Source organism: Penicillium riverlandense (assembly GCF_028828495.1).
Source record: "Penicillium riverlandense strain IBT 135883 chromosome Unknown utg000001l_segment0_segment0, whole genome shotgun sequence".
Classification (NCBI taxonomy): domain Eukaryota; kingdom Fungi; phylum Ascomycota; class Eurotiomycetes; order Eurotiales; family Aspergillaceae; genus Penicillium; species Penicillium riverlandense.
The window spans coordinates 3,337,879-3,363,278 of NW_026643194.1; the positions used below are offsets into that span (position 1 = coordinate 3,337,879).

Below are 25,400 nucleotides of genomic sequence, written 5' to 3' on the forward strand. Positions count from 1 at the left end.
GCAGTGAGGGAGGAAGAATTGTTTACGACAGCTGGCCTGAGCGCCGGGCCAACCAGATCGGGTGCTTACCCAATGTGGTTGGATTCTGGGAGATTTTTAACGACGACGGATTCTCGTGCTAGGAGGAGCTTCTAGTGATTTCTTTCTCAGTCATGATTCAGTATTGGATCATCTACGACTGGACTGATGGCTTGTCAGGATTTATTTTTCCCATCATCTATGTAGACGTGGTGCTAGAGATATATATCTGCACCCAAGACCCGTGCCTTGTACTCCGGCACTCCACCGTAGGTGCCTAAAGCCAAGCATATTTTAAAGCAGTCCGTCTGAACTACAGCCATTGGTGTTCGATGGCTCGAAGGATATCCAGTCTATACCCAATTCTCTTCGGGTTGGTTCTTGTGAACGATGCCGCACGATGTCATCCGCCAAGTCCGATGTCGGGCACACGCACCACCGGGCATTCTCGCGCTGCCCATCCAGGATCAGCACATTACAGTCGTAGGCCTGCATAGGGCGTCTCGAGAATCCGGCAATGCCTCTGTAGATCGACCCAACCCCCCGTCCTGAGTCAGCCGGCTGTCTACTGGCTGATCCGGCCAAGGGAAAAATTTCACATTTTTTGCCGCCGAGACGAACGCCGATGATTCCTAGTAGTGCACACCGCCCGATGACTCTTTCTTCCCCTCCACATCACTTTTCTTTCCTTTAAAGAAACTCCAATCTGCTCTCCCCGGACGGTCTTTCTGCTCCATCTTCAGTCTCTCGAGTCCTGCACTGTCCAATTCCTGCATCTTCACTTGCCCCAGCATCATTCTGCCCCTCAATCATCCCCCCACCATCCACCCACAATGTGCCCCGGCTGCGACCCCGAGCCTAATGCGCCAGCCAACGGCGTGAACGGCAATTCTAATGGAAATGGTATGCTGTAGTGCCATCTCTGGCCGTCGACTCTCCCAACTGACACCCAATCCAGGCGACCACCCCGGCTTCACTGGCATTGAGACCCGTCAGAACCCGCACCCAACAACAACCCGCAACCCCTACGGCCACAACGTCGGCGTCACCGACTTCCTCAGCAATGTTTCCCGCTTCCAGATTATTGAGAGCACTCTGCGCGAGGGCGAGCAGTTTGCCAACGCCTTTTTTGATACCGAGAAGAAGATTGAGATCGCCAAGGCTCTGGATGAATTTGGTGCCGACTACGTGAGTGATCATAGACATTGATCGGTGCAAGAGTAGTGGACTGATATGGAGTGTCTGTGGCTATAGATTGAGCTCACCAGCCCCTGCGCTTCCGAGCAGTCCCGGCTGGACTGCGAGGCCATCTGCAAGCTCGGCCTGAAGGCCAAGGTGCGTTTTGTCTTCCCTGAAAGAAAGACAAAAATTCTAACTGCGAATGTAGATTCTCACTCACATCCGGTGCCACATGGATGATGCCCGCGTTGCGGTCGAGACTGGTGTTGATGGAGTGTGAGTCCTTGCAGACATCCCGAAAGTTTCCGGTCCATTGATTCTGACTACTGCGTGCAGCGATGTCGTTATCGGTACCTCGTCTTATCTCCGTGAACACTCTCACGGCAAGGATATGACCTACATCAAGAACGCTGCCATTGAAGTCATCGAGTACGTCAAGTCCAAGGGCATCGAGATCCGGTTCTCCAGCGAGGACTCGTTCCGGTCCGATCTCGTTGACCTGCTGTCCATCTACTCTGCCGTCGACCGGGTTGGCGTGAACCGTGTCGGTATTGCCGATACCGTTGGCTGCGCTTCTCCCCGCCAGGTTTACGAGCTTGTCCGTGTGCTTCGGGGTGTTGTGGGCTGTGATATCGAGACCCACTTCCACAACGACACCGGCTGCGCTATTGCCAACGCTTACTGTGCTCTGGAGGCTGGTGCTACTCACATCGACACCTCTGTCCTGGGTATCGGCGAGCGTAACGGTATCACCCCTCTGGGCGGTCTGATGGCCCGTATGATCGTCGCCGACCCCGAGTATGTCAAGAGCAAGTACCGCCTGGAGAAGATCAAGGACATTGAGGACCTGGTCGCCGAGGCCGTGGAGGTCAACATCCCCTTCAACAACCCCATCACGGGCTTCTGCGCCTTCACCCACAAGGCCGGTATCCACGCCAAGGCCATCCTCAACAACCCCAGCACCTACGAGATCATCAACCCGGCCGACTTTGGCATGACTCGCTACGTGCACTTCGCATCGCGTCTGACTGGCTGGAATGCGATCAAGTCGCGGGCGCAGCAGCTCAAGCTCGAGATGACCGACAACCAGTACAAGGAGTGCACGGCTAAGATCAAGGCCCTGGCCGACATTCGCCCCATTGCCGTCGATGACGCTGACAGCGTTATTCGCGCCTACTACCGGAACCTCAAGTCGGGCGAGAACAAGCCCCTCATGGAACTGACGGTGGATGAGCAGGCCCAGTTTGCCGCCAAGGAGAAGGAGCTGGCACTCGAAGCCCAGGCCAACGGGGTGGCTGCTTAAGCCGTCTACATTGTGAATGATTTGATGTTTTTTAATTTTCTTGTTTCTTCTGGGATTATGTTTGGGTTGCCAAAAAAGTCTTTGTTTGTCTGGGAACCCCAAAGAGACAACTGGTGTTTAGAGAGAGCATTCTCTACCATGTGTATATAAATGCAGACCCCTGCGATGGTGGATTTATTCGCATTACCATATCATCAACTGTTCTATAATTATCGTTGCGGGTGTATAGATCGGCCTCCCACTTGCCTCGTTGAAACATGTGGCAACCGAGGTCGCCAAGCTCTAGCCGCTCCCGTCAACCAGGAACTAGTCACTTCCCTAGGTACTCTCTTCCTTCCTCCCAACCCACTTCATCCTTTTCCCCTAAGCCCATCCTCCCCCTACCTTGAAGGATAACTATGAGTTCTCCGCTCCCGGTCGCCCTGCGGAACAAGCTGCAGGGGGTTGGCAGAGCGTCCGGCACGCATCTGTCAGCCCTGAACCTCGATCTGTAAGTGGCGACGAGCTCCAGACGTGGGGGACCCGTCGCGGGCGATCACTGCTAACCAACCTTTTACCACGTCCAGCATCCGCAATATCGTATTTATCCTCTTCATTTTTCGGTATACACGCAAGGTCTTCTATTCGCTGCGCGGTTACGGCGTGGTCGGCAGTCTCCGGAACGTCTTCATCTCCGTCCGTCTGTTCTGCTACTCCCTCTTCCTGCGCTCCCCCGGCGTGCGAGGCCAGGTCGATAAGCAGGTGACCACGGCGATCGATAAGCTCGAGGCGAAGCTCGTTTCTAGCGGACCGGACGTGAACCGCTACGTCACTCTGCCGAAGGAGGGCTGGTCACCGGAACAGGTCCGCGCCGAGCTCGACAAGCTCGCTGGCTTGGAACATACCCGCTGGGAGGATGGCCGTGTCAGTGGCGCAGTGTACCATGGTGGTCAGGATCTCTTGAAACTGCAAACCGAGGCCTTTGGGCAATTCGGTGTTGCGAATCCGATTCATCCGGATGTTTTCCCTGGTGTGAGGAAGATGGAGGCGGAGGTTGTTGCCATGGTATGCAATGTTTCCCTTTCGCTCTTTTCCCTTTTGTCATAGTCTGACTTGTCCATCTATAGGTTCTGTCATTGTTCAATGCCCCCGCGGATGGCGCTGGTGTGAGTACCAGTGGTGGTACAGAATCCATCATTATGGCTTGTCTGGCGGCGCGGCAAAAGGCATTCATGGAGCGAGGAGTGACAGAGCCAGAGATGTGAGTTATTTGATTGTTGTTATGCATTTGCGGGTGATTGACAGACTCTTCAGGATCATCCCTGATACGGCACACGCGGCGTTCATTAAGGCCTGCAATTATTTCAAGATGAAGCTCCACCGAGTGCCTTGCCCAGCACCCGACTACAAGGTCGACGTCAACGCTGTTCGCCGGTTGATCAACCCCAACACTGTGCTTCTGGTTGGTTCGGCACCTAACTTCCCCCACGGTATTGTCGATGACATCCCCGCTCTTTCCCGGCTCGCGACCAAGTACAAGATCCCTCTTCATGTGGACTGCTGTCTCGGATCGTTCGTCATTGCCCATCTCAAGAAGGCCGGTTTCCCGTCGCCGTACGAGGAAGAGGGTGGCTTTGACTTCCGCCAGCCCGGTGTCACCAGCATCAGCGTTGACACGCACAAGTACGGCTTCGCGCCCAAGGGTAACTCTGTCTTGCTCTACCGCAACAAGACATATCGCAGCCACCAGTACTTCATCTACCCCGACTGGTCCGGCGGCGTTTACGCATCTCCGTCTATTGCCGGCTCACGCCCCGGCGCCTTGATCGCCGGCTGCTGGGCCAGTCTGATGAGCGTCGGCGAGGCCGGCTACATCAACAGCTGCACGGAGATCATCAATGCCGCGCGCAAGTTCGAGTCTGCTATCCGGGAGCACCCGCAGATTGCACCCCATCTCGAGGTCATCGGTGATCCCACCGTCAGCGTCGTGGCATTCGCCAGCAAGAACGGCGCCATTGACATCTACGACATCGCCGACGACCTGTCCGCCAAGGGCTGGCACCTCAACGCGCTCCAGTCCCCGCCCGCTATGCACTGTGCTTTCACCATCCCCACTGCATCTGCAGTCGACCAGCTGATCCTCGACGTGATCGCGGTTGTGGAAAATGAGCTGGAGAAGGCCGAGGAGCGCAAGAGACAAGGCAAGGCCTACATTTTGGAGCGTGGCGACACCTCCGCGCTGTATGGCGTTGCCGGCAGTATCCCGGACAAGAGCATCGTCAGTCGTTTGGCTGAAGGCTTCCTCGACACGCTGTACAAGGCTTAGTGGTCTGTCTCTCATTATCATTCTGTATATCGTCGGAGATTGTTGGCCTGCCTCCTGACTACCTGATCCCCGGGACAACAGTGAAATCGCATTTCTCTCGCGGTGTGTTTATACGTTTGGCTTTCCCCTCTAGGGAGGGGTTTCGTTTCGTGTACCTATCGTTATTCATGGCGTCACTCAGATTGCACATATTTTTGGCTCATTGTCTCTCAGTAAGTAATAGTAGTACAGTATGTGGAAATAGAAGAGCAAAGCCACTCGTGGCAGACATGGCCGGAGGTAAGATACATGAACACCGAAACGAAAAAAAGAGCAAAACGCGCTTCATGCAAAGTGTCGAACAAAACCACCCTCTAGTGCTTCCAACAAGTCCACACACTCTCTCCGGGGTATATAATCAATCGTCTTTCCATCCCATCCATAACGTACAGAACGCTTCCTTCCTTCCTTCCCATTTATCTCTCATTTCCACGTCACTCACAATCCACCCATCAACCCAATAATCCCAGTTACACCTCCCTAGCCTTGTCCATATCTTGATACTTCGTCTCAACATAATATCCCGGATCGGGCTTGCGCTCAAGATGCACCTCCTGTTTCGTCAGGCGTTGTTGCACTTCCTCAACCGACACCAGCTCCTTGACTCTCATGATCTGGCCCGCGACGGAGGGCGAGACTGGGTGGAAGACGGTGCACGAGCGCTTCTTCAGGCCGAGCGCTTTCAGGACGTCTGTTGAGCGCCGTGGGAGGCCGATTGCGGAGCGTTGGAGGGTTATTCGGAAGTAGCTCATTTTGGGTTTGGCTTTGAGTTGGGATTGCGATGAGTGTGGGTGTGGGTGTGGTTGTGGGTGTGGTTGTGGATTGGACACAATTGGACCGGCCGGTAGTGATTGATTGAGGAGGGACGAACAGATGAGAGAGGTGGATTGAGGTGGTGTAGATATTGAAAGGTTGATGCAATGTGAATCCGAGTCTCAAAATCAACGAGGGCGGTGGACAGTCACGTGCCTTTCTGCCGCGGAATCCAGCCAGCGCGACACATCGAGACCGACCCCCGATCAACAACAGCTTGAGCTCCGGACTTGTCTTTGATTATGTGCTGTGATTGCTGTGATCCTTGACTCTTCTTATACAAAGGCCCCGGTTGAAGTACTGCGCCGTGCATGACATGACTCGGCACTTGGATGCCTACGCCATTGTTTGACCCCTCGATAGCACCTCGACAAACCCAACCATGGCGCAACCCAGCAATACAGATGGCACGGTGACCATGCCGCGGCTGGAAGACATCCTTCGGCACCCAGAGGACCTGGACAAAATCAACACTCTGAAGGCCGAATACGGGCGCAAGAAAGCCGCGGTCGACTCCCGGCTCCGAGAAGGGCTCCGTGACCAGCTCGAGGCAGTACAGCGCAGCATTTCACAACTCACCGAGGGCCAGCGGTCCGTATCCAAAACCAGAGATGAGCTCCAGAGCATCGATAAGCTGTGCGCCGAGTCGCAGACTAGCGTGGAGGACTTCTCGCAGATCGACCAGCTAGCTCGGATTCAGCGGCACTTTGAAGCGACGCTCATGATGAAGAAGGGGCTGGAGAATTTTGGGGCCGATATCGAGGAGGTGGAGAATTTGCTCAAAGAGGATGATGAGGATCTGGAGAATCAGCCGAATCTGCTGCGGGCTCATATGCAGATCTCGCGATTGCGGGATTTCCGGGATGAAGCTATGGATCAGATTCGCAAAGCTCAGGATGCCAGTAGCGAAGTTACCCTGACGGAATACTTCCAGGGACTGGACTCGGTGATTGACTTTTTCGATGATCATATCGGCACGGCGTGTATGAACCTCATTCCGTTGGTGCAGTCTGACAATAAGAGCATGGTGGTGCGGCTCGCCGTGGTGGTTATGAACGAGGAGAAGAATGATGACACCGTGCGGGCCTTGCAGGAGGCCCAGAAAGACCACAAGGACTTGGCCAGTCGCTTCAAGTCGATGAATATCGGCCCGAAGACTGTTCGAGGCTACAAGGAGAAGTTCATTCAAGCCATTGAGCTGTACGCGCAAAATCAGTTCGAACAGACTAAGGACAAGTTCTACGATAATCCCGACGGCCTGGAGAAGAGCTTCCGCTGGTTCTTCAATGATCTTTACACTGTCCAACAAGGCATGCAGAACCTGGTTCCCAAGAAATGGAAGATCTACAAGACCTATACGGACATTTACCATCGCATGATGCACGATTTCCTCGTCAGCATGATCGATGACCCCGAAATCCCTGCCGACAACCTGCTGGCTATCATCCACTGGAGCGACAAGTACTACAAGAAGATGAAGAAACTCGGGTGGGTCGCCGCCGATCTCCAGCCGAATCTGCTGGACGACCGCGAGCCGGAGCTGGTGCGCCAGTGGCAGAGCGTTATCATCAATGCCGTGGAGGAATGGATGGAACGCATCTTCGAGACCGACAAGAAGAGCCTGGTGGAGCGGGCTCCAGATGCCCTGGATACCAACGCCGACGGATATTTCCGCACCAAGACACTGCCAGATATGTGGCGCATGCTGCACGAACAGGTTGTAGCGTCTGGGGCCTCCGACCGATCCGACGTTGTCGAAGGTGTTATCGATGCCATGTTCCGTGCCTTGAAGACGAGACAGAGTGCGTGGCAAACGCTTATCGACGAGGAGTGCGCCAAGCACAAGGCCTCTGGTGGTGATCACCCCGAGGGCATACAGCTGCTACAGGACTGGCTGATCGGAGTGGCCAACGACCAAATCGCCTGCATTGACGACGACGAAGACTCTGGCCAGATGGGCTACCTGACCCGATTCAAGCGCGACCTCGAGCCGCTCGTGGCACCAAAGTACATGGCCACGCGGGCGATATCAGAGCTGGACGCGTTACGCGACGGATACGTGGACCTCAGCACGCACTGCCTGGCGCAGTTTGTGGCCATTGTCTTCTCCGTGGACCTGGTGACCGTGATACCGGATTTCTTCACACCAAAGTGGTACGGCGAGTACGCAATGAAACGCATCACCTCTACGTTCGAGGACTACATGGCCGACTACACGCCCGTGCTGCACCCATCCCTGGTTGACATCTTGGTGGAGGAGCTATCCGACGAGCTGCTAGTCCGATATCTATCAGCCGTGCGCAACCGCGGCGTGAAATTCCGCCGCCAAGCCGATCCCTACACGGACAAATTCAAGGACGACGTGCTCACCGTGTTTGCCTTTTTCCAGAAATACCCGGACTCCTTCGCCGCGACCATCAAGCAGAATTGGCGTCTTGTCGACTGGTTGGTGCGCCTGCTTGAGGCCGAGAAGGGCCAGCCTATCGTCACGGTCTACGAGTCTTTCAAGGTCGAGTACTGGGATCTGCAGCTGTCGTGGGTGGAAGCTGTGCTGCGGACTCGCGATGACTTTGAGCGCAGTATGGTAAGCTCTGTTAAGGCCAAGGCTGCGGAGCTGTCGGTCGAGCGGGGGATGGAGACTATTATGAGCCGCGTGAGGTGATGATGCATGCCATTGTCACGAATGGGAATCTCGGCTTCGAATTGAAATGGGAAGAACGAAGCACGGATTGTCGTCGGCGCATTCGGTTGACCACTTCCTCACTTACCCGGAGCAACTACTCTGCACCGGATTGGGAGTATTCCTCGGATCCTGTGCCAGGAACAAGGCGGATATACCCGGAGGTTTCTAGCCTACGATCAACTGCTCCCTCTCCGATGGGGTTCGGAAGTGTCGGGCTCGAACCAAGGCAAGTGGCCATCAACAAGAGTTGCCGACTAAGAAAGGATATAATAGATCAGCTCACATCCATCTCGAGCAGGCTTGGGATGGCGATGTTGTACGTTGTCGTGCCTCGAATGAAATTAATTTACAAATCCTCTCCTATAATACATTTGGTTGCTGTAGTTCATACATAACCCAGAACATAGACCTTCAATGCAACTGTACACCCCCTTCTGCGCTATCATCGGTCTCACTCCCCGTCTTCTCCGCCGATGAAGCCACCGGCGCTGACGTAGATCCACGAGAGAAGTCCAGACTCCGCTCCGCGACAACGGTGTACTTGGCACCCAGACGCGCATTCAAGGATGTCGTATTCTCTGCTTTGTCTGCCACGAGGGTTTTCGCGCCCATTTCGCAGATGCAGACCGAGTTTAGCGGGATATTGTGTGCCCAGACGAAGGGGTATTTTGGTGATGAGGTTTTAGTTGCAGTTGAAGCTGCAGTAGTAGGAGTAGGAGGAGTGTACCCAGCAGCAGGCTCAGCTGTGCTCTCCGATACCCCTTCAACCTTTCTTCTTTCCTCATCATATTGAGGAGACGAAGATCTAGACGCAGGTATACTCGTAGGCGAAGAAGCACCAGGATGATACACACGCGCAATCGTCCGCTCCGCATCGGCATAGTAATCCGAATACCGCGCGATCAAGTCACGAGCATCGATAGCAAGCCTCTTATTACTCTTATTCCAAGATCTGTCTCGATTTGCTCTACCCCCATGTTGCTTAAATTTCTGTCGTTTTGCTTCTGGTTCACGCCCGACATCTCTCCCGTGGCCGCCGCGCACGTAGATCGTGTTCACGAGCGTGGCGTGCAGAAGGAGCGGACGCGGTTTGGGTTTGCGTCTTAGAGCTGTGGTGTAGGGGTCCAGCGGTGGAGTGGGGTGGTTTTGATGTGTTCCTAGTGGTTTTTGCTGAGTGCCTGGGTCTTCTGCTAGGTCGATGGGAAGTTCTTCCAGGAGGGATTCGTTGTCGGGGGCATTGGCAGAGGATTCGGGTTGCTCTCCTTGTACTTGTTGTTGCTGCTTGTTCTGGTTCGGCTGTGGGTTGGCCTGCTCAGCGACCAAAAACCCAGCCTCAATAAACTTATCACGCAACATCACACAGAACGGATATAAGCGTCTTGTCGGATCCACGGGCGAAGCGTGCAGGACAGTAGCGGCCTTTGCGCGCGGAAGCGCATGCAGCGACTCCAACGAAACATTGAGCGGAGACAGAGGAGAAGAGGTCTCTGGTTCTGAATTCGGAGAATCATTTTCTGTGTCTGTTGTAGTCGCGGCCAATAACTGTTCTTCATGGCTTTTTTGCTTCTGACCCCGGGCAACACGCTCCGCTTCGCGCATCAAGCTAGCCAAATCAAGACCCTGAAAAAAGGCCACAGCTTCATCAAATTGCTCCTTACTTGGCAAACTCATCACTCCGAGAGTCAGATGCAGCGTGCCGACCGGGCGCAATGCTCCGTCAGGGATGGATGATGCTGAGCCATTGCCGTCTGTGTCACCACCTTGAGCTATGGGAAGAGCCGAGACCTGGACTGGTGGATGGGCCGCTTTGAATGCAGCTAGGGAGCTCTCTAGCTGGGGCAGCGATGTTGTGTTTACCAGGGGCAAGCATAGGAAATGGGTTAGAGGCGGCCGCTTCGGGGCGCCTCTGCTCTTGTTGCTTTTATTATTCCGAGGGTCCGGTTTGGATCCTGTCATGATTCCTCGGGCTTGCCTGCAAGGAGGAGATAGGAACTGGAGTGGCGCAGCAGTTCGTGGCGCTGGAAGCCAGGGGAGCCTCATGGATTTATTGATGTTGTGGTGAAGTCAAAGTCGATCTGATTATGGTGGCAATGACGCACGAGCCTACGGCAGACGATACGGTTGAGCCCGACATTCTATACTTCACTATGGATGATTTGCTATATACACTAAAACACGAAGCCCGTCAAGATCTGTTCGTTCTCTAAATTCCAGGCCCGTCCAATTAACTGGTCGATTCTGCTGGTATTGGTATATCCGCCATAGGTAGCCAAAGATCGAGCCTTTGTCTCGAGTTCAGTCCTTAGAGAAGAAGGGTCAATTCATCAAACCAGATCTCTTGGAGGAAGACAGTGGTAGTTACCTTGTAAGAGAGAATTCCGGATCCCCCTTAGCAAACTCAACAGACTCCGTGAACGTCTGGCCCGACTTCGTGGTGACGATAACCAACCCCCGCCATTTCAGCGGGAACGAAGCATCAATATCCGCATCCAGTTCCATCGTGACGCGTTTCTGGAACTCGCGCAGAGACGCATCGTGCAAGTCTGCCTCGGTAAAGTCTGTGATCAACGCATGGCCCTTCTTCGCTGCAACGGCCAGCACGAAACCCATGGAGAATTTGCTCTGGTGCACAGTCTCCCCGGGACCACCCATACCCAGGACGTTGATCGCAGCCTGGTATGTGCGAGAAACGACGGACTCAATATCATCAAAGGTGACATTATTCTTCTCCATCAGATTCAACAGCGCGTCAACACTGGGATGTGTATGGCGGCACGAGGCGTGCCACTTGAAACTGGACCGCAAGACAGCAAAATCCTCTCCCAGGTTCTGATCAATTGCCTCCGGGCTTGTCTTCCCTGGGACGAGTGCGGCTCCCATGGCTCGCGGGCCCTCGAGGATATCTCGGGGCCCTAGAAGGCCGTCGCGCGCAGTGTATGCTGCGAAGATACCGTCGGAGCAAGCTTTGCCCGTGTGTACTTGTTTGGAGTGGGCTGCATCCATCAAAAACTGCCAAAGACCTGCAGCTTGGGTCCCTGCTGAGCCAATTGCGGACAACATCTTTTCGTTGTCTAGTTGCAGCAGCCGGGCGACTGCGGCTGCAACGCCAACAGTGCCCGCCGTGCCAGTCATGTGGAAGTTCTAGATTCTTGTCAGACAAATTGATTTCTGTTGCCATACAGAGGTTCCATTTACCTCGTAATGACTCTTCCCCAAGAACTCTCCTACACGGCATCCAACTTCATAACCCACGACACAGGCCGTGATGAAATCTTGGCCATTGGCACCGATGTCCTGCGCCACAGCAAGAGCAGCAGGGAAAATAACCGTTGCCTAGATTCAAGTCAGATACGCGCATAGAATCAACTGAGAGTGGACATACCGGATGCATGATACTTCGATTGTGCAGATCATCCTGCTCAACGACATGCGAAGCGGCCGCGTTGATCAAACTGGCAAAGGCAGGGCTGGTGCTGAATCCAAGGGATCCATCCACCAACTCGCTCTTCCCTGATGAAGGGCCCATTTGCGTTGCATATCGCACAATTGCTGCGACTGCAGGATGGTGGCGTCCTGCGATGGTACAGCCCAGCCAGTCCAAAAACAGTTCCTTGGTGCGCTGGACCACGGGCGCCGGGATGTCGCCGTATTGTAGGCTGGCAGCGTACCGCGCAAGATGTTCGGTCCGTGTCTCGCCCATTTTTATTTATCGGAAATTGAAGAGGCGGTTGGAATTGTTTGTCAGATCAGAGTATTCTCTTCACTTAATGCACCCCGCAATATCTTAATCCGGGTCTCTCGGCAGTGGGGAGTCGGCTATATGCTCGGCAGACTATACGCCACACGTACATCACCACATCTCGTCGCACTCTCTCGGAGAGTCATATTACGTGCATTTGGTAATACCATAGCCTCTCTCAGCTCTGCAGTGAGGATTTTATCTGCTGAAGGAAAAGATGTCAGGGCGAATCCAATATTCCCCGCCGCCCACCTAGGTATTTGCCGTATTCCACAGGCCTCATAGTAGATTTATCGACTTGTACACGAACGCCGTAGTTATACAGTACATTAGACTTCGGCGATATACGTCGTGCAGGCCACTACGGGTGTTTCCGAGGGTGGATTGCCTGGTTCCTGGAGCCTGAAAATCTGTTCCTAATTTTCATCGCTCCTTAATACCTTAATGCCACCTCTCTAGTTCGCCTGGACCGCTGCAAAAGGATCTGCACTTGCTCTATGACCGTCAATTGGACCCCGTATGTGACCATGTCGTGGCTGCCATCATTCAATAAGGATTATATCAGCCGTGGGTGTGACATCGGATGCGATGCCTGAGCCTATGGTTAAAAAAAAAAAGTCCTCGCTGCAGAACTGGGGTGTACTACCAATGCATATGATATGACTAGAGTCTGCTGGGGTGTTCTTGCGGGAATCACAAGGAAAGGTCCTCCAAGTCAACCTTCGATGTCTTGTAGAGTACCTCCCGACCAAGACCCACTCCGACTCCGATGTCAGCGATTTCGACTCTGGCTTCCTTCCCCCAGCTCTGGACGCTTCAGTGATTTTTGATCCATTTATCGTTTCACAGTACCATCCAGCGGCGTCACATCACGATGCGCCGGCACAACGGCCTCTTGTCGTCGTGCGAGCCGTGTCGCCGAGGCAAGCTCCGCTGCGACCACATAGTCCCCACTTGTGGACGGTGTCGCCGTAAGGACAAGGCAGCTGCCTGCGTGTACAGGGTAAACCCAACACGGGCCCGGCAGTCGATGGCAGACATTGCTGCGGCGACGCCCCCAACCCCCGCGACCATGTCTCCGACACCACAAGTGACGGTGCACGCTCCGCCGGGACCCCGATCGCTGGCGGGCCCGCCGTTGGCCGTGCGAGACCGCTACATCGAGAACTGGAGTCACCGGCTGGCCCTGAACTCCACTCCAAGCTTCCTGGGGCCAACGAGCTTTTCGGCAGTCTACAGCGAGAACGAGGCCAGTCTGAAGCAACACTCGTCTATCACGCCGCTGCGGCTGCCGGAGGTCAGACTGCCCGATGTCGCCGACGCGGTCGACGACCACCAGGCGCAGTTAGGCGCAGAGTTACTGTCGCTGCTCTTCGACGACTTTGGGCTGTACTGCCGGACGGCCATAGCCTGCGATGAGCACATTGGCGAGGGCATCCTTGGCCTGCCGACCGTCCGTACCCTCTGCGACCTCGTCGAGGGGATGTATAACAGCGTGCCGGGTCATCTGGACCCGCAGTCGCGGCTGCTGGCACTTTCGCGGCGGCTATTCGAGGGCACCGCCCGTGAGCTCATCACGCACGCGACCATGACTCTCGATGAGTATCTCGTTGCTCTCGCAGGCCGCTGGGAAGTCATCGGCTTCATCCTCACCATGTCCGGCGTATTCGCCGCCCACACGACCCTTGACGACGCGACCTTCCACGGCCTAAGCCTCACCGCAAACGACCACAAGAACCTAGGCATCCTGGCCACTGCTGGCGGCGACCAGTGTCTGCAGTTCTGCGACAGCATGGGCGTAATGAGCGACACCCTCGGCTGGCTCCTGATTCGACATATCCATCTGCTGACCTTGGTCTGTGGCGACTATGGTATGTCTCTTCAGGCACCGAGAGGGGATGATAGCTAATGACCAGACTATCGGCCACGGAAACGCCTCGGAGAACTCTCGACTCTCCTCTTCGCCATTGGCTATCACCAGCTCGATGCCGGTGAGCATCTGCCCTTCTTCCTTGCCGAAGGGCGGAAGCGGCTCATGGCGTCCGCCTATGCCCTTGACAAGGAGCTGGCGACGTTTCTCGGCTGTCCTCCGCTGATCGCCTATCGCTTCTGTCGCATGCAGTTGCCTCTGGACCTGGAACCGGCCGAAGTGCTCGCCGAGCCAGCCGTGCGCGTGGCCGCCATCCACAAACTGGACGCCAATGGCTGGAACACTAAGGCGCTCATCAAAGGCACTTCGTGGTGTCGGATGGCGGTGCTCCTGGGCCACGTCCGTGAACTTGTACTAGAACTTTCTCTCGATTCCGGGGATCATGATATTCAACAACGCGTCGAGTATGCTCCTCGTCATCACTCCACTGAGATACCCAGCTAATTCCCCTTCAGTGAAGTTTCGTCTCTGGCCCAGCAGGTGCGTAATGAAATTCCATCCTACCTGCAGTGGGACGGGAGCACCGAAACCACCATGCGGCTGACCAGCACATTTGCCGTCTACCTGCATCTCGATTTGCTGTACAGCGACTTTCTCCTACAGCGCATCCTCGTCAAGCGGTCCGTGGGGGAGTCCGAAACCCTAGTCAGTCTTGCAAACCAGATGCTCAAGGCAATCCTTGCCCAGATTGCTATCAGTCAACGATGCGGCAAACCTTACAGTCTCGGATGGACGGTATCCTCGCCCTTGTTCTATCAGCACACCGATATTGTCCCATGCTGACATTATAGATCCCCTACTTCGGCCTACCCTCGGCCGGGATCCTCGCCATTGAACTTCTGCGCCGCAGTCAAAACCCCCACCCGCGGCCGAACGAGAGGCCCTTCCCCCGCTCGGAAGTGATCCAGAACCTCAGTATCCTCGCCTCACATATTCAGTACATCATCGTGCCCCAGCAGGGCAATTACGAGGTCTGCCAACGGGGTCGGAAGGCCATCTTGTACATTCTGGATCACGTACTCTCCACGCGCGTGGATGCCACCGAGCCGGTTGCCCCGGTGCCGAACGACGTAATCCCGATGGACTGGCTGAATGACGAGTGGTTGAATGACGGGACCGAATTTATCAGGTGGATTGACACGCTGAATTGGGAAGTGTAAGGTCGACGATCTGGATCGCTGGCCAGTCAACTCTGATGCATTTGGATGTCTGTTCGCACTTTCAGCCACAAAGTCCATCGAGGCCTTGAAATAGATGGGTGTGCCTTGAAGTCTTTTACCACATGAGGGCGGAAGATTGACCTTTGATTAGCAACAGCTTATTCATAAAGAAAAGACACTGATTGCTAGGCGAGTTTCTCCTTGCTCGGTCGGTTCAACGATGTGCAAAGATTTTCTATATTCACGGGAGTTAACAAAGGCCTAACAGCAATATGTTATTGTGTCCCGGCTTTGCATTCGATGGATAGATGGATGATTTTATTTACCCCGACCGCCCAACGGAGCGATCAACAGACACCATAACTAAATGTGTCTGTTCTTGGAACAGTGTCAAGCAACTGGATGATTACGCCATGGAGAAGCGTAATCAATATTAAGAACAATGATCTTCGGCTCTAACACATCAAGTTAGCAGGTGTCAGTCGGGAATTACACTAACTCTCGTGTCTCCACCGCCAGCTCCTAGTCCATTTCTCTTCGGATATGCTATGACCCGTCACACTCAGTCCGAGAGGATAACCTATATAGCTACTAAATCAGACTTTTCCTAACTTTCCATCGAAGGGCTTGGGCGCGGCGCCAACAGATATTGTTGTCTCTAAGAGGCAGCTAAGAATAAAAGGAATGGATAGGAAAATTTGAAGGTTAATTGCGCGATCGTTATGCTTCGAATTACCAATACAGGGAGTGTTTTGATACCATGTACGATCAGTTTTTAATCTAATAATTAACAAACTCGGCTGACGAGGCAGCGACTCGATTCAGCGTGTCGATGGGGAGTTCGGAGTCGGGGTCCGGCGTCGGGGTTGGGGTCGGAGTCGGGGTAGCGTAAGTGCTATGAATTTGGCTTTTCGCGTTCAGGGCCGGAGTCTCGCGACGATCTTTGCATTTCTTTTGAATAAAGCATTAATTTGGGTCCATCTTTAACTCTCAGAGAAAAAAGCGAACGCACGTTAATTTTTTCCCTTCTTTTCTTCTGTTGGGGGGTGAGTGTTGCTAAATCGTCTCCGAGTTCATTCGGGGTTCAAGCCCGAAGGTATTCAGTCAAAAGGGTCATAGCTCAACAGTAAGAGGGTACTTAGACTTGCACACTGGCACACACTAATAGAATCCAACTCCGCACAGCAATGTCCAGCTAACAAGCGAGTGTTTGTCGGAGTCGGAGTGAAGCTATTCAATCCGGAGTTGAACCCCGAGTATTAGGCTACCTTGCCTATATATAAGAAACGAACAGGTTCTTGGTGAGCTAAGGGATTCTACATCAATCTATATCTTTCGTATCGGGATTGTGATTACTATCCCACGCTCTCATCTTACTCTGACTTGATATTTACTCCAATAAGTGCCAGATATACATTACCTGGCTATCTCATTCAATCTGATATATACGACAACACTATAATGGCGCCCTTCACCATCCAGCGACCGCCCACCGCACCTGTCACTCCCCTCCCACGCAGCGACATTCAGCTTGCGGCGGATGCGTGGAAATTCATCAAACGCCAGGTCCAGCAACTTCGTGAACGACGATATGCGGAGACTGAAGCAGGTTCAATATGTTATAAGACGGAGTCGGCAGAGTCAGCTATCAGCAAAGCAGGTACGCTGGTTGTTGGCGAAGGGTTTACAAAGGAAAAGAAATGAATCTTTAGTTGGATCGATGTAAGTGTTCTCCTGCTTGTTCTTGACTTCTTGGGCATGAAGTGTTTGTGTGCAGAACTAATCTTGACTAGGAAACCAGGAAAGGAAGATTGATTGCGGCAGAAGGCTGGACACATAGGGACCTGTTCACTTAAGACGGAGTAAACCTTCAGGGTGATCAGTAAATGAATTTAATATGTCGAGGATAATTTACTATACTATAGCTAGCTAGTATTGACATTCATATGCCCCAACAATAATGCTAGTAGATGGCAAGCAATCACGTTTAAAGTTACCGTGAATTTCTGCTTTGAATCCTTTACTTTAGCTTATCCCGCCCGAATTGAGCTCATTCAAGCATCTCCGGCAGCCAGTGCCTCCGCCCTCGACATGCTGTTTGGGTCCAAGTACGGTTTCTCGCCAATGCCAACCGCCCGGTGGCCATATCGCTCTCCAAGTCCTTCGTAGTCAAATGTGGCAGTGTGAAAAGCGCAACGGTTGTCCCAAATTGCTAGAAAAGTCGGTTAGAAATGGATAACGATGCAAGTTAATGCGACTTACCAATATCGTTCGGGTTTCTCCACTTGAACCTCACTTGGAGGTCGTGGTTCTCGAGGATAGTATTATAGAATTTCTTCAGCAGCTCGTCCGATTCGTTCAGGCTGAGCTCGTTAATTTCTTTGGGGAATGGCCCAACAGCCCACACACTCTTCCAACCCGTCACAGGGTTGGTCCGCATGATAGGATGAACCGCGGTCAGCGCCTTGCCAACATTCTGCGGGTTACCCCGTGCCTCAGCATGGACGTAGACGTTTTCCGGGTCTGCTTCAACAGCCTCGAGGAAGCCCGAGCCAATATAGGTTGCAGTCAGACTGTCGAAGAACTTCTGGTATGTCTTTGAGAACCGGTCATAGAGCTCATAGCCCGACGCCCAGAGGGTGTCACCACCAGTTTTCGGCAGCTGGGTTAGCCGGAGCGAAGTGTAGTCTGCCGGGAAGGGCTCGAATTGAATATCCGAGTGCCACTGAGCCGAATCGTAGCGACGTTTGTTGCGCTGGGTTTCATGACGGAACATCTTCTTGCGGGCGACCGAGCTGATGGAGCTGACTTGCGCATCGTTGACACCGAATTCGTTGGTGTTGTTGAGCACCGGGTGGATATGCAGAGTTGAGTCGGCTGGCTTGCCAGTTAGCTGCCCTAGCTTATGCACCAGCTGCTTCTGCAGGTCATCGTTAAGGTTATCTTGGGCACGAAAGAAAACGACACCCCGTTGAGAGACTAGAAAATGCATGATCAGAATCTGGATTACTAACTGGATGGTTGGCAGCCTCTACATACTTGTGATAGCAAGGTCCCGGACCAGATCGTCTGCATTTGGGGCGTTCAATAGATCATCAACAATGTTGACGTTGAGAAACTCGCGGCCAATAACTGGCGTTGTGTCTTCGAACGAGAACTTATCCAAGGCACCGCTAAGCTTCAACGGCGCAGGATATTGGACCCGGTCAGAGTTGGGCGCGGAGCGCAAGGGAAGGGAAGAATCTTGGATTCCAGGAGCCATGAGGATAATAGGCACAAAACGAAAACAATGAAAGGGTATAGAGTAGCGTAACAGCTAAGACAGGTTGAGTCGAATACTCGGATTCAGCACTTAGCTTAAGTATTGAAAGCGGCGGAGCACGCAATTGCTTGTGGAACTTGCGCGGTATAAGTAGGTCGACGTCTAATCAGCCTTGACAGTGCGGGGTATCCATGAGAGGAGGTTTAGTTAGAGATGATCTTGTAATTATTACCTAGATACGAGACTTATAACTTACGCTACGGTCCGACGTATATATCCGAGCAAAAACAATCCTTCTTAGTTGACGTGGAAAACATAGATTCAAGTATAGAGATGTGAATAAAATGCGAATCGCTTTTCGCGAGAACACGGCTCACTTCATCAACCTAGTACGTACAAGCTTACAAGGCCTAACGGATCACGAAATATGGGCCCCAAATCACATAGTGCCACTAACCGACGTGGATCGGCTAGAAAGCCGAGAGTTCGGTTGCTCGACACGACAACCCGAAGTGTGAAGGTGACGATACACTAAATAAAATGAAAAAATCTCAAGGTACCGAGACTAATGTTCCAGCGAAGATAATTATATCTGAGTGGCATCTCCTCTTGCAATTCTTAGGAATAAATTCTAAGCAATTTTATCTAAAACCAATTCAAAGCTTCTTTTCTCTCTGCATTGGCTCCACAATAGCGACCAAAGTCCCTTCTGTGAGAGTTGTGCCCACCTCTGCATCCATGATCCATACCACACGCCCCGCCCGTGGCGCCCTGATCTCTAATTCAATTTTCATCTGCTGAACAATGCAAATGATACTGTCCTCATCCACAATATCATTCGGAGAGACAAGAATCTCAAGAAGCTTGCCGGGAAATGGAATTAAAATGTGAGTTGAATCGTTATGTTGTCCCTGGTGACTGACGGGTCGATCGGGACTGGAAGTTTTAGGAACGCTCATTCGACTTCCTGAGTGAGGCTTTATTGGATCGGGTGCCGCTGTGTGGCTTGCAGCAGAAACAAAGCTCCTGATTTCTGCCTGGTTACTGTCTAACCATCGAATATCACAAGCTCCTGCCGCGAAGTCAGGATGAGAAACAATTGCACGGAGTGCGGAGATGTTAGTCTCAATTCCGACTATTGCCGTGTCCTCGAGAGCACGCTTGGCCTTTCGAATCGTGTCCTCCCATGAGCTAGCAGTCACGATGATTTTGGCGAGCAAACTATCAAAGTCGGGGGTCACAACGTAAGGCTCATTTTGCCTCAAATTTGTGTCTACTCTCACACCGTTGCCGGATGGCAGCTGGAACGAGGAGATATTTCCGATGCTCAAAGACCAATTCTTGAGAACATCTTCCGCAGTCACACGCAGTTGGATTGAATGGATCCTCGGTGGCGGTGCCTCAAAGTTTGGCCTGCTCAATAGCCCTGCCTCAGCTAGAGAAGCACCTTGCGAAAGTAGAAGCTGGACCTTGACAATGTCGATTACTGAGATTGACTCTGTAACTGTATGTTCGACTTGAAGTCGGGGGTTGACCTCCAAAAAGTAGCTCTGGTTTGATTCCTCATTGATGAGAAATTCAAAGGTCCCAAGGGAAAAGTAATTCATCTGACGTGTGTCAGACACTGATTATATGACGGAGACAAAGTGAGGATTGTACGTACCTTTTTTGCCATGGTCATCGCATTTTGAACGATACGGTCCACGAGATTTCGGTTCTTGAAGAGACTGGGGGCAAATTCCACTATCTTCTGATACCGTCTTTGAATACTGCATTCTCGCTCCCAGAGATGACAGACGTTTCCTTGTCCGTCTCCAATTATTTGGACTTCAACATGACGGAATCCGTTGGCTATAGCCTTTTCGGCAATAACCCGATGGGATGGACTTTCTTTTATCGCTCTCATGGTTGCGTTTGGAAGCTCTGCTGGCTTTTCAACCAACCGGATACCTCGGCCCCCGCCTCCATCCACGGCTTTTATCATGATGGGAAAGCCAATTTGGCGGGAGAAATCTTTGATGACCTGAACGTCGTCGGTTGCCGTATCGAGCCCCGGTACCACTGGAACACCACCTAGAAAATTCAAATGTTAGAGACATTTCACCAAGCCAAGTGGAAGTAGACTTGCATTCGATAGCCAATGACCGAGCTTTGGCTTTATCGCCGGTTCTGGAGAGGATTTCCCAACCGGGGCCGATTACTACGGCATTTGCCTCGTTCCACATTCGCCAAGAAAAAGTATCCGACTCGGATAGGAAGCCATAGCCTGGATGCACTGCATCTATGTTGTGTTTGCGAACAAGTCCGATGAGCTCATCAATATTCATATAAGAGGAGGTTGATGATAGACAGAGAGCATGTGTTGCTTCACATGCATGAGATGAGTCTCCCGACGAGTACACGGCAAAGGTCTCCAAATCTAGTTCGCGAGCGGTGGCGATTATTCGAGTGCAAATCTCCCCCCTAAATCAGTCAGTTTTGTTTGATGTGAAACAAAGCGCAGAACTGGTGGAAAGAAATGAGGGTAGTACCTATTTGCAACCAGCAAGCGCCGGATGGGTCGAGTTGAGGGCCTGGTTAGATTCTTTTCCATTGTGGTTGTCGGTCAATTGTTGCGCTGGAGAACAGGTTCAGACCTGCAATTTAAATAAAATCAAAGACCTGTAATGCCGCTGAGCACCGAGGACAACAGACCTCGTTTATCCTTCTTCAAGCACATCCGGTAGCAGTTAGTACCTGTTAGTGTTGTTTCCCGCGGCTCAGTGGTGTCGATTCAACCGCGGCTTAATGGCCACGGCCGCGTTTGCTCAGCTTCGCGTTTACGTCGCGCAACCGAGGTTCTGAAGCTTTATACATAATAAACTGCAGGTTCAGATTAGTACATGCACGCCTTTGAATCAAGTGTCCCACGAATCTTTAGAACACAACCCAGCCCACGCGCAATCAGCCATGCCAACAGATGATAAAAAGTTAGACATTGGCATCCAAGACAATGCCTGCAGTACATCAAGGCTGTCTTTGGTTTCTGGTCATTTAATGCCGGCACCGGCTCCAGGGCCTAACAATCGTCCCGCCCCCCTACCCAGCGATTATTCCGATATCACATCCCAGTTAGATCAGATTCGCAGCATTGCTTCGACTCCAGATCCTAACCTCAGGGGTTATATCCGTCAAAGGGGGCTGGAAAACTTTGGGTTCGAGAGCGAATTGGACAGCTTGTGGATGCTGGAAGTTTCTACGAAGTTGGAAGTGTGGCTGGCACAACAGAGTGGAGGCGACTCGCAGAAACGCGAGAGGAAGTGGTGAAGTTCACCCCCTCAAACAATGTGCAAGGTAACCCTATATATTATTAAGCGTGTGACTCGATCGTATGCTAATATACCGCAGGATTTGCACGAATTGAGGGACGGCGAGTCGTCCTCACCGCTGATGACTTTACACTGAGAGCGGGCCATGCTGATGGTGCCTTGATGGATAAAACGGTAAGAATGACATAAATAGATCCGTACCTGTGAATTTCGGCTTATTATCTTCTTGAAGGTTTACATGGAAAAACTTTCCCACAGCTTGCAGCTTCCAATCATCAAATTGACTGATGGTTCCTCTGGCGGTGGGTCGGTTACTACCATCAAATCCGAGGGGTGGTCCTATGTGCCCCCAATGCATTACCTGCAACCAGTTATCAAACAGCTCAATCAAGGAATACCTAACCTTGGGGCCTGTCTCGGACCGGCCATCGGTTTCGGCGCAGCCCGACTAGTTGCATGCCATTTCACGGTCATGGCAGGTGATATTGGGAGTCTGTTTAGTGCTGGACCGCAGATCGTTGCTGGTATGCATTCCACAGCCTGGCGCTCAGATGTGCGCTGCAGTTTTCAGTGTTGTTAGAAGGCTAATTCCTGTAAGGCGCTACATTCGAGGAAGGGTTGACAAAAGAGACACTGGGAGGCCCAGCTATTCATTGCACAAATGGTACCATCGACAACTTGGCGGCAAACGAAGCCGGGTGCTTCGAGCAGATCAAGACTGTCCTGGGATACCTTCCTAACTCTGGAGCTCACCTGCCTCCCGTTACACCGTGCAGTGATCCCTGCAGTCGGATATCTTCTGAACTGCGCTCAATAATTCCCCGTCGAAGAGAGCGCATGTACAATCCTCGCAGGATAATAAAGGCCGTTGTTGACAAAGAAAGTTGGTTCGAGATTGGAGCTCTCTGGGGAACAACCACCATTGTGGGCTTGGCCCGCTTTGACGGACGACCAGTGGGCATTATTGCTTCGAACTGTGAAGGTATTCCAATGTCCTCTTGAGTTACCGTCTACTGCCTAAGACAGCTTAAGGATCCCCAAACCTGGATGGCCCTGTGACTGACCACGTATTGTCTTATCAGTAAATGCGGGGGCTATAGATGCGCTCGGGGCACAGAAGGTGACTCGTCACCTCAAATTCTGTGACATTTTCAACCTGCCCATCGTCCAATTCGTGGATGTACCAGGATACGCGATCGGAACGGCTGCGGAGCGCAGTGCTGTTATGCGATATGGTGTTCAGCTGGGAACCACTTACTTCGCTACGACTGTACCGATATTCAATGTTATCCTACGGAAGGTCTATGGTGTCGCTGGCGGGCTCATGGTAGACTCGCGAGATCCACGTATGCGTGTGGCTTGGCCGTCGGGAGAATGGGGAAGCGTTCCACTCGACGGCGGCATTGAAGTGGCGCACAGACATGAACTGAGCGAAACCGAGAGGAAACAGGGTAAGGATGCCCGTGATCAACAATACCGGGAGCTGGATCAAGACTATCGATTGTTGATGAACCCTGTTCGAACCGCGAATGCCTTTAACATCGAGGAAATTATAGATCCGGCTCTTACAAGACCCCTGTTGTGTGAGTGGTTGGGACATATCTATGAGGATCTTTTACCAATCAGAGTTGCGGAGCGTGTCTGTGGAAAGCTTGTTCCATCATGGACCTAGGTTGATCTTGCGGAGGAATAACATAGATACATAAATTATCTAAACAACGATTTTTCTCAATGCCTCCAGCGCTTCATAGAATAGATCCCCCAAGACCCCTTCATTGGGATTGGTATGGCCTTGAAAAGTTAGGTCCGGGGGTTAGAGGAATCAATGCATCTCTAGCAAGGGATTCTCTCTTTGCCTCTTTACTCCGGCATGTAAATCATCAGACTTAACCGAGCTATGGCACATTGCTTCGGCTTTTCTTTTATTTTTATTTTTATTTCTTGAAATCCCACGGCCAAGATGGGCTCCTTGACGCTAGCGAGTGGGACACCGAACCGAGGTTTACTCGGCAAAGTCGGTCCTATCATGGCTCCCCACCATAGGCTTGGAGGGAGGCCCTGCATAGCTTCCCCACACAATCTTTGGGGTAATTTGGGAGTGATTATGCAACTAACCCCGCAATCCTAGAGGCCACGATTATCAGCTCATCATTTTCTTTATCGCATAGGCATTGATTGCTATGGCCTGAAGATAACTTCCAACCAGATTGTTTGCACGCTACTATTGTGCAGTATGTCTCCCCCGATCGATAAAGAATCTACGGGCAGAATGCCGAGGAGAAAGCGATCCTCCGTGGCGTGTGAACGCTGTCATCACCGAAAGGTGAGGTGTATTCGCAGTCAGGATGATAATGTCTGTCACAATTGCAAGGCAGATGGCGCAGAATGCAAACTATTTCGCCGCAAGAAACTGGTGTGAGTAGATACACGCAGCATGCCTTGGCGTGTATTACTGTCTACGAATGGGAACACTCACAGGGTCTATAGGCGTAAATCTCACAAGCGCGCACCAGAAACACAAGCGCGCAAAAACAACGATGCAACTTTAGAACCAGGTTTTTCTCCCGTCGGAACCCTGACACCCATCGAGTCATGCTCTCCAGTACCTGCGCCTTCTCCTCTGGCTCGGACAATTGGGAGTCACACCAGCCTGTCCTCGGAAAACCAGTCCATTTTTTCGTCGACTCTTCCTCATTGCGTCCCACACTCGGGTATCTACACTCAGGCCGATCCTGTAACCGATCCCAGTGTGGGACACGAACAGTGTGATGATGGAAGGGACGTCGTTGTACCTGCGTTTAATGTGGCGTTTGGTGATGAACTTCAAACGGATGTGGTACCTTTCTTCGTTGGTTCGTATTACCTCAAACCTGTCAATGCCCAAAAGAAAGTGCGAGTGACTAGAAAAGGCCACAAAAAACACACATTGACTGCACTTTCTTGGGGATTGATCTGTAGAAGGAGATGCTGACGAGGAAAAATTTCGCAGGCGAAGAACATGGCTTAGGCTTCATGCTTGACCTATGTCGGCCCGAGCAGTCAAGAGGGAGCCACTATCCCATACCTCGTGTACATCGCAAGAGATTTGATCCGGATGATATGTCTTACTTGAGAATGAAGGGTGTTTTCACGCTTCCGTCCGAATCACTACGTCACGAGCTCATAAAGTGTTATTTCTATTATGTCCATCCCATGTTTCCTATCATCGAGGCCAGCACGTTTTTACAGAACTACATGGCATCTGGAACTTCTCAAATAAGCCTTCTCCTCCTTTGGAGCATTTTCTTTGTTGCCTCAGGTGTAAGTTTGATTCGATACGTCTTTTGAACCCGCTAAAAAAGTAGTCATTAGTTTCTACCAAAGAAAGCCGTCGATGCAGCGGGATATCAATCTCACAAAGCCATGAAACATGCAATTTACAAGAAAGCAAAGGTAATATACATGGACCGAATTTCCCATTTAAAGCTCAACTAAAATCGTGCTTATAGTGCCTTTATGATATGGATTTTGAACTTGACAAAACTTCTCTTATCCAATCTGTTCTTCTAATGTCTCATTGGTACGCCGACACGGAGGATCGAAATGGTCCCTGGCATTGGATTGGAGTTGCAATCAGTCTTTGTCAAACCATGGGTCTTCACCGCGATCTCGAATCCAGTGA

At 52.1% G+C, this 25,400-nt stretch overlaps 11 protein-coding genes across 11 annotated transcripts; 5 read left to right on the forward strand and 6 right to left on the reverse strand.

Moving 5' to 3' along the window:
- Nucleotides 1–851: 851 nt before the first annotated feature.
- hcsA (homocitrate synthase) lies at nt 852–2,500 on the forward strand (the record flags this gene model as incomplete). Its single annotated transcript, XM_057192772.1, has 5 exons — nt 852–921; nt 977–1,206; nt 1,273–1,353; nt 1,406–1,473; nt 1,534–2,500. 5 exons carry the CDS (start codon nt 852–854, stop codon nt 2,498–2,500), a joined length of 1,416 nt encoding a protein of 471 aa, XP_057057725.1.
- Nucleotides 2,501–2,898: 398 nt separating this feature from the next.
- On the forward strand, nt 2,899–4,805 carry N7474_001358 (sphinganine-1-phosphate aldolase DPL1; the record flags this gene model as incomplete). Its single annotated transcript, XM_057192773.1, has 4 exons — nt 2,899–2,990; nt 3,067–3,544; nt 3,607–3,740; nt 3,794–4,805. The coding sequence occupies 4 exons, from the start codon at nt 2,899–2,901 to the stop codon at nt 4,803–4,805; spliced, it is 1,716 nt and encodes a 571-aa protein (XP_057057726.1).
- A 509-nt stretch (nt 4,806–5,314) lies between these two features.
- Nucleotides 5,315–5,596, reverse strand: N7474_001359 (mitochondrial 54S ribosomal protein uL30m; the record flags this gene model as incomplete). The annotated part of the gene is made up of 1 exon (XM_057192774.1): nt 5,315–5,596. One exon carries the CDS (start codon nt 5,594–5,596, stop codon nt 5,315–5,317), a length of 282 nt encoding a protein of 93 aa, XP_057057727.1.
- A 443-nt stretch (nt 5,597–6,039) lies between these two features.
- N7474_001360 (SNARE-binding exocyst subunit SEC6) lies at nt 6,040–8,319 on the forward strand (the record flags this gene model as incomplete). The annotated part of the gene is made up of 1 exon (XM_057192775.1): nt 6,040–8,319. The coding sequence occupies one exon, from the start codon at nt 6,040–6,042 to the stop codon at nt 8,317–8,319; it is 2,280 nt and encodes a 759-aa protein (XP_057057728.1).
- A 432-nt stretch (nt 8,320–8,751) lies between these two features.
- Nucleotides 8,752–10,296, reverse strand: N7474_001361 (uncharacterized protein; the record flags this gene model as incomplete). Its single annotated transcript, XM_057192776.1, has 1 exon — nt 8,752–10,296. One exon carries the CDS (start codon nt 10,294–10,296, stop codon nt 8,752–8,754), a length of 1,545 nt encoding a protein of 514 aa, XP_057057729.1.
- A 402-nt stretch (nt 10,297–10,698) lies between these two features.
- On the reverse strand, nt 10,699–11,472 carry N7474_001362 (MmgE/PrpD family protein; the record flags this gene model as incomplete). The annotated part of the gene is made up of 1 exon (XM_057192777.1): nt 10,699–11,472. The coding sequence occupies one exon, from the start codon at nt 11,470–11,472 to the stop codon at nt 10,699–10,701; it is 774 nt and encodes a 257-aa protein (XP_057057730.1).
- A 9-nt stretch (nt 11,473–11,481) lies between these two features.
- N7474_001363 (MmgE/PrpD family protein) lies at nt 11,482–12,040 on the reverse strand (the record flags this gene model as incomplete). Its single annotated transcript, XM_057192778.1, has 2 exons — nt 11,482–11,673; nt 11,723–12,040. The coding sequence occupies 2 exons, from the start codon at nt 12,038–12,040 to the stop codon at nt 11,482–11,484; spliced, it is 510 nt and encodes a 169-aa protein (XP_057057731.1).
- A 913-nt stretch (nt 12,041–12,953) lies between these two features.
- On the forward strand, nt 12,954–15,169 carry N7474_001364 (uncharacterized protein; the record flags this gene model as incomplete). The annotated part of the gene is made up of 4 exons (XM_057192779.1): nt 12,954–13,950; nt 13,996–14,413; nt 14,465–14,744; nt 14,801–15,169. The coding sequence occupies 4 exons, from the start codon at nt 12,954–12,956 to the stop codon at nt 15,167–15,169; spliced, it is 2,064 nt and encodes a 687-aa protein (XP_057057732.1).
- Nucleotides 15,170–17,223: 2,054 nt separating this feature from the next.
- Nucleotides 17,224–18,431, reverse strand: N7474_001365 (TauD/TfdA dioxygenase family protein; the record flags this gene model as incomplete). The annotated part of the gene is made up of 3 exons (XM_057192780.1): nt 17,224–17,381; nt 17,432–18,148; nt 18,209–18,431. 3 exons carry the CDS (start codon nt 18,429–18,431, stop codon nt 17,224–17,226), a joined length of 1,098 nt encoding a protein of 365 aa, XP_057057733.1.
- A 656-nt stretch (nt 18,432–19,087) lies between these two features.
- Nucleotides 19,088–21,024, reverse strand: N7474_001366 (uncharacterized protein; the record flags this gene model as incomplete). The annotated part of the gene is made up of 4 exons (XM_057192781.1): nt 19,088–20,038; nt 20,095–20,504; nt 20,620–20,894; nt 20,963–21,024. 4 exons carry the CDS (start codon nt 21,022–21,024, stop codon nt 19,088–19,090), a joined length of 1,698 nt encoding a protein of 565 aa, XP_057057734.1.
- Nucleotides 21,025–21,467: 443 nt separating this feature from the next.
- Nucleotides 21,468–23,411, forward strand: N7474_001367 (ClpP/crotonase; the record flags this gene model as incomplete). The annotated part of the gene is made up of 6 exons (XM_057192782.1): nt 21,468–21,625; nt 21,682–21,764; nt 21,819–21,913; nt 21,972–22,263; nt 22,338–22,721; nt 22,822–23,411. 6 exons carry the CDS (start codon nt 21,468–21,470, stop codon nt 23,409–23,411), a joined length of 1,602 nt encoding a protein of 533 aa, XP_057057735.1.
- Between the last annotated feature and the right edge of the window lie 1,989 nt (nt 23,412–25,400).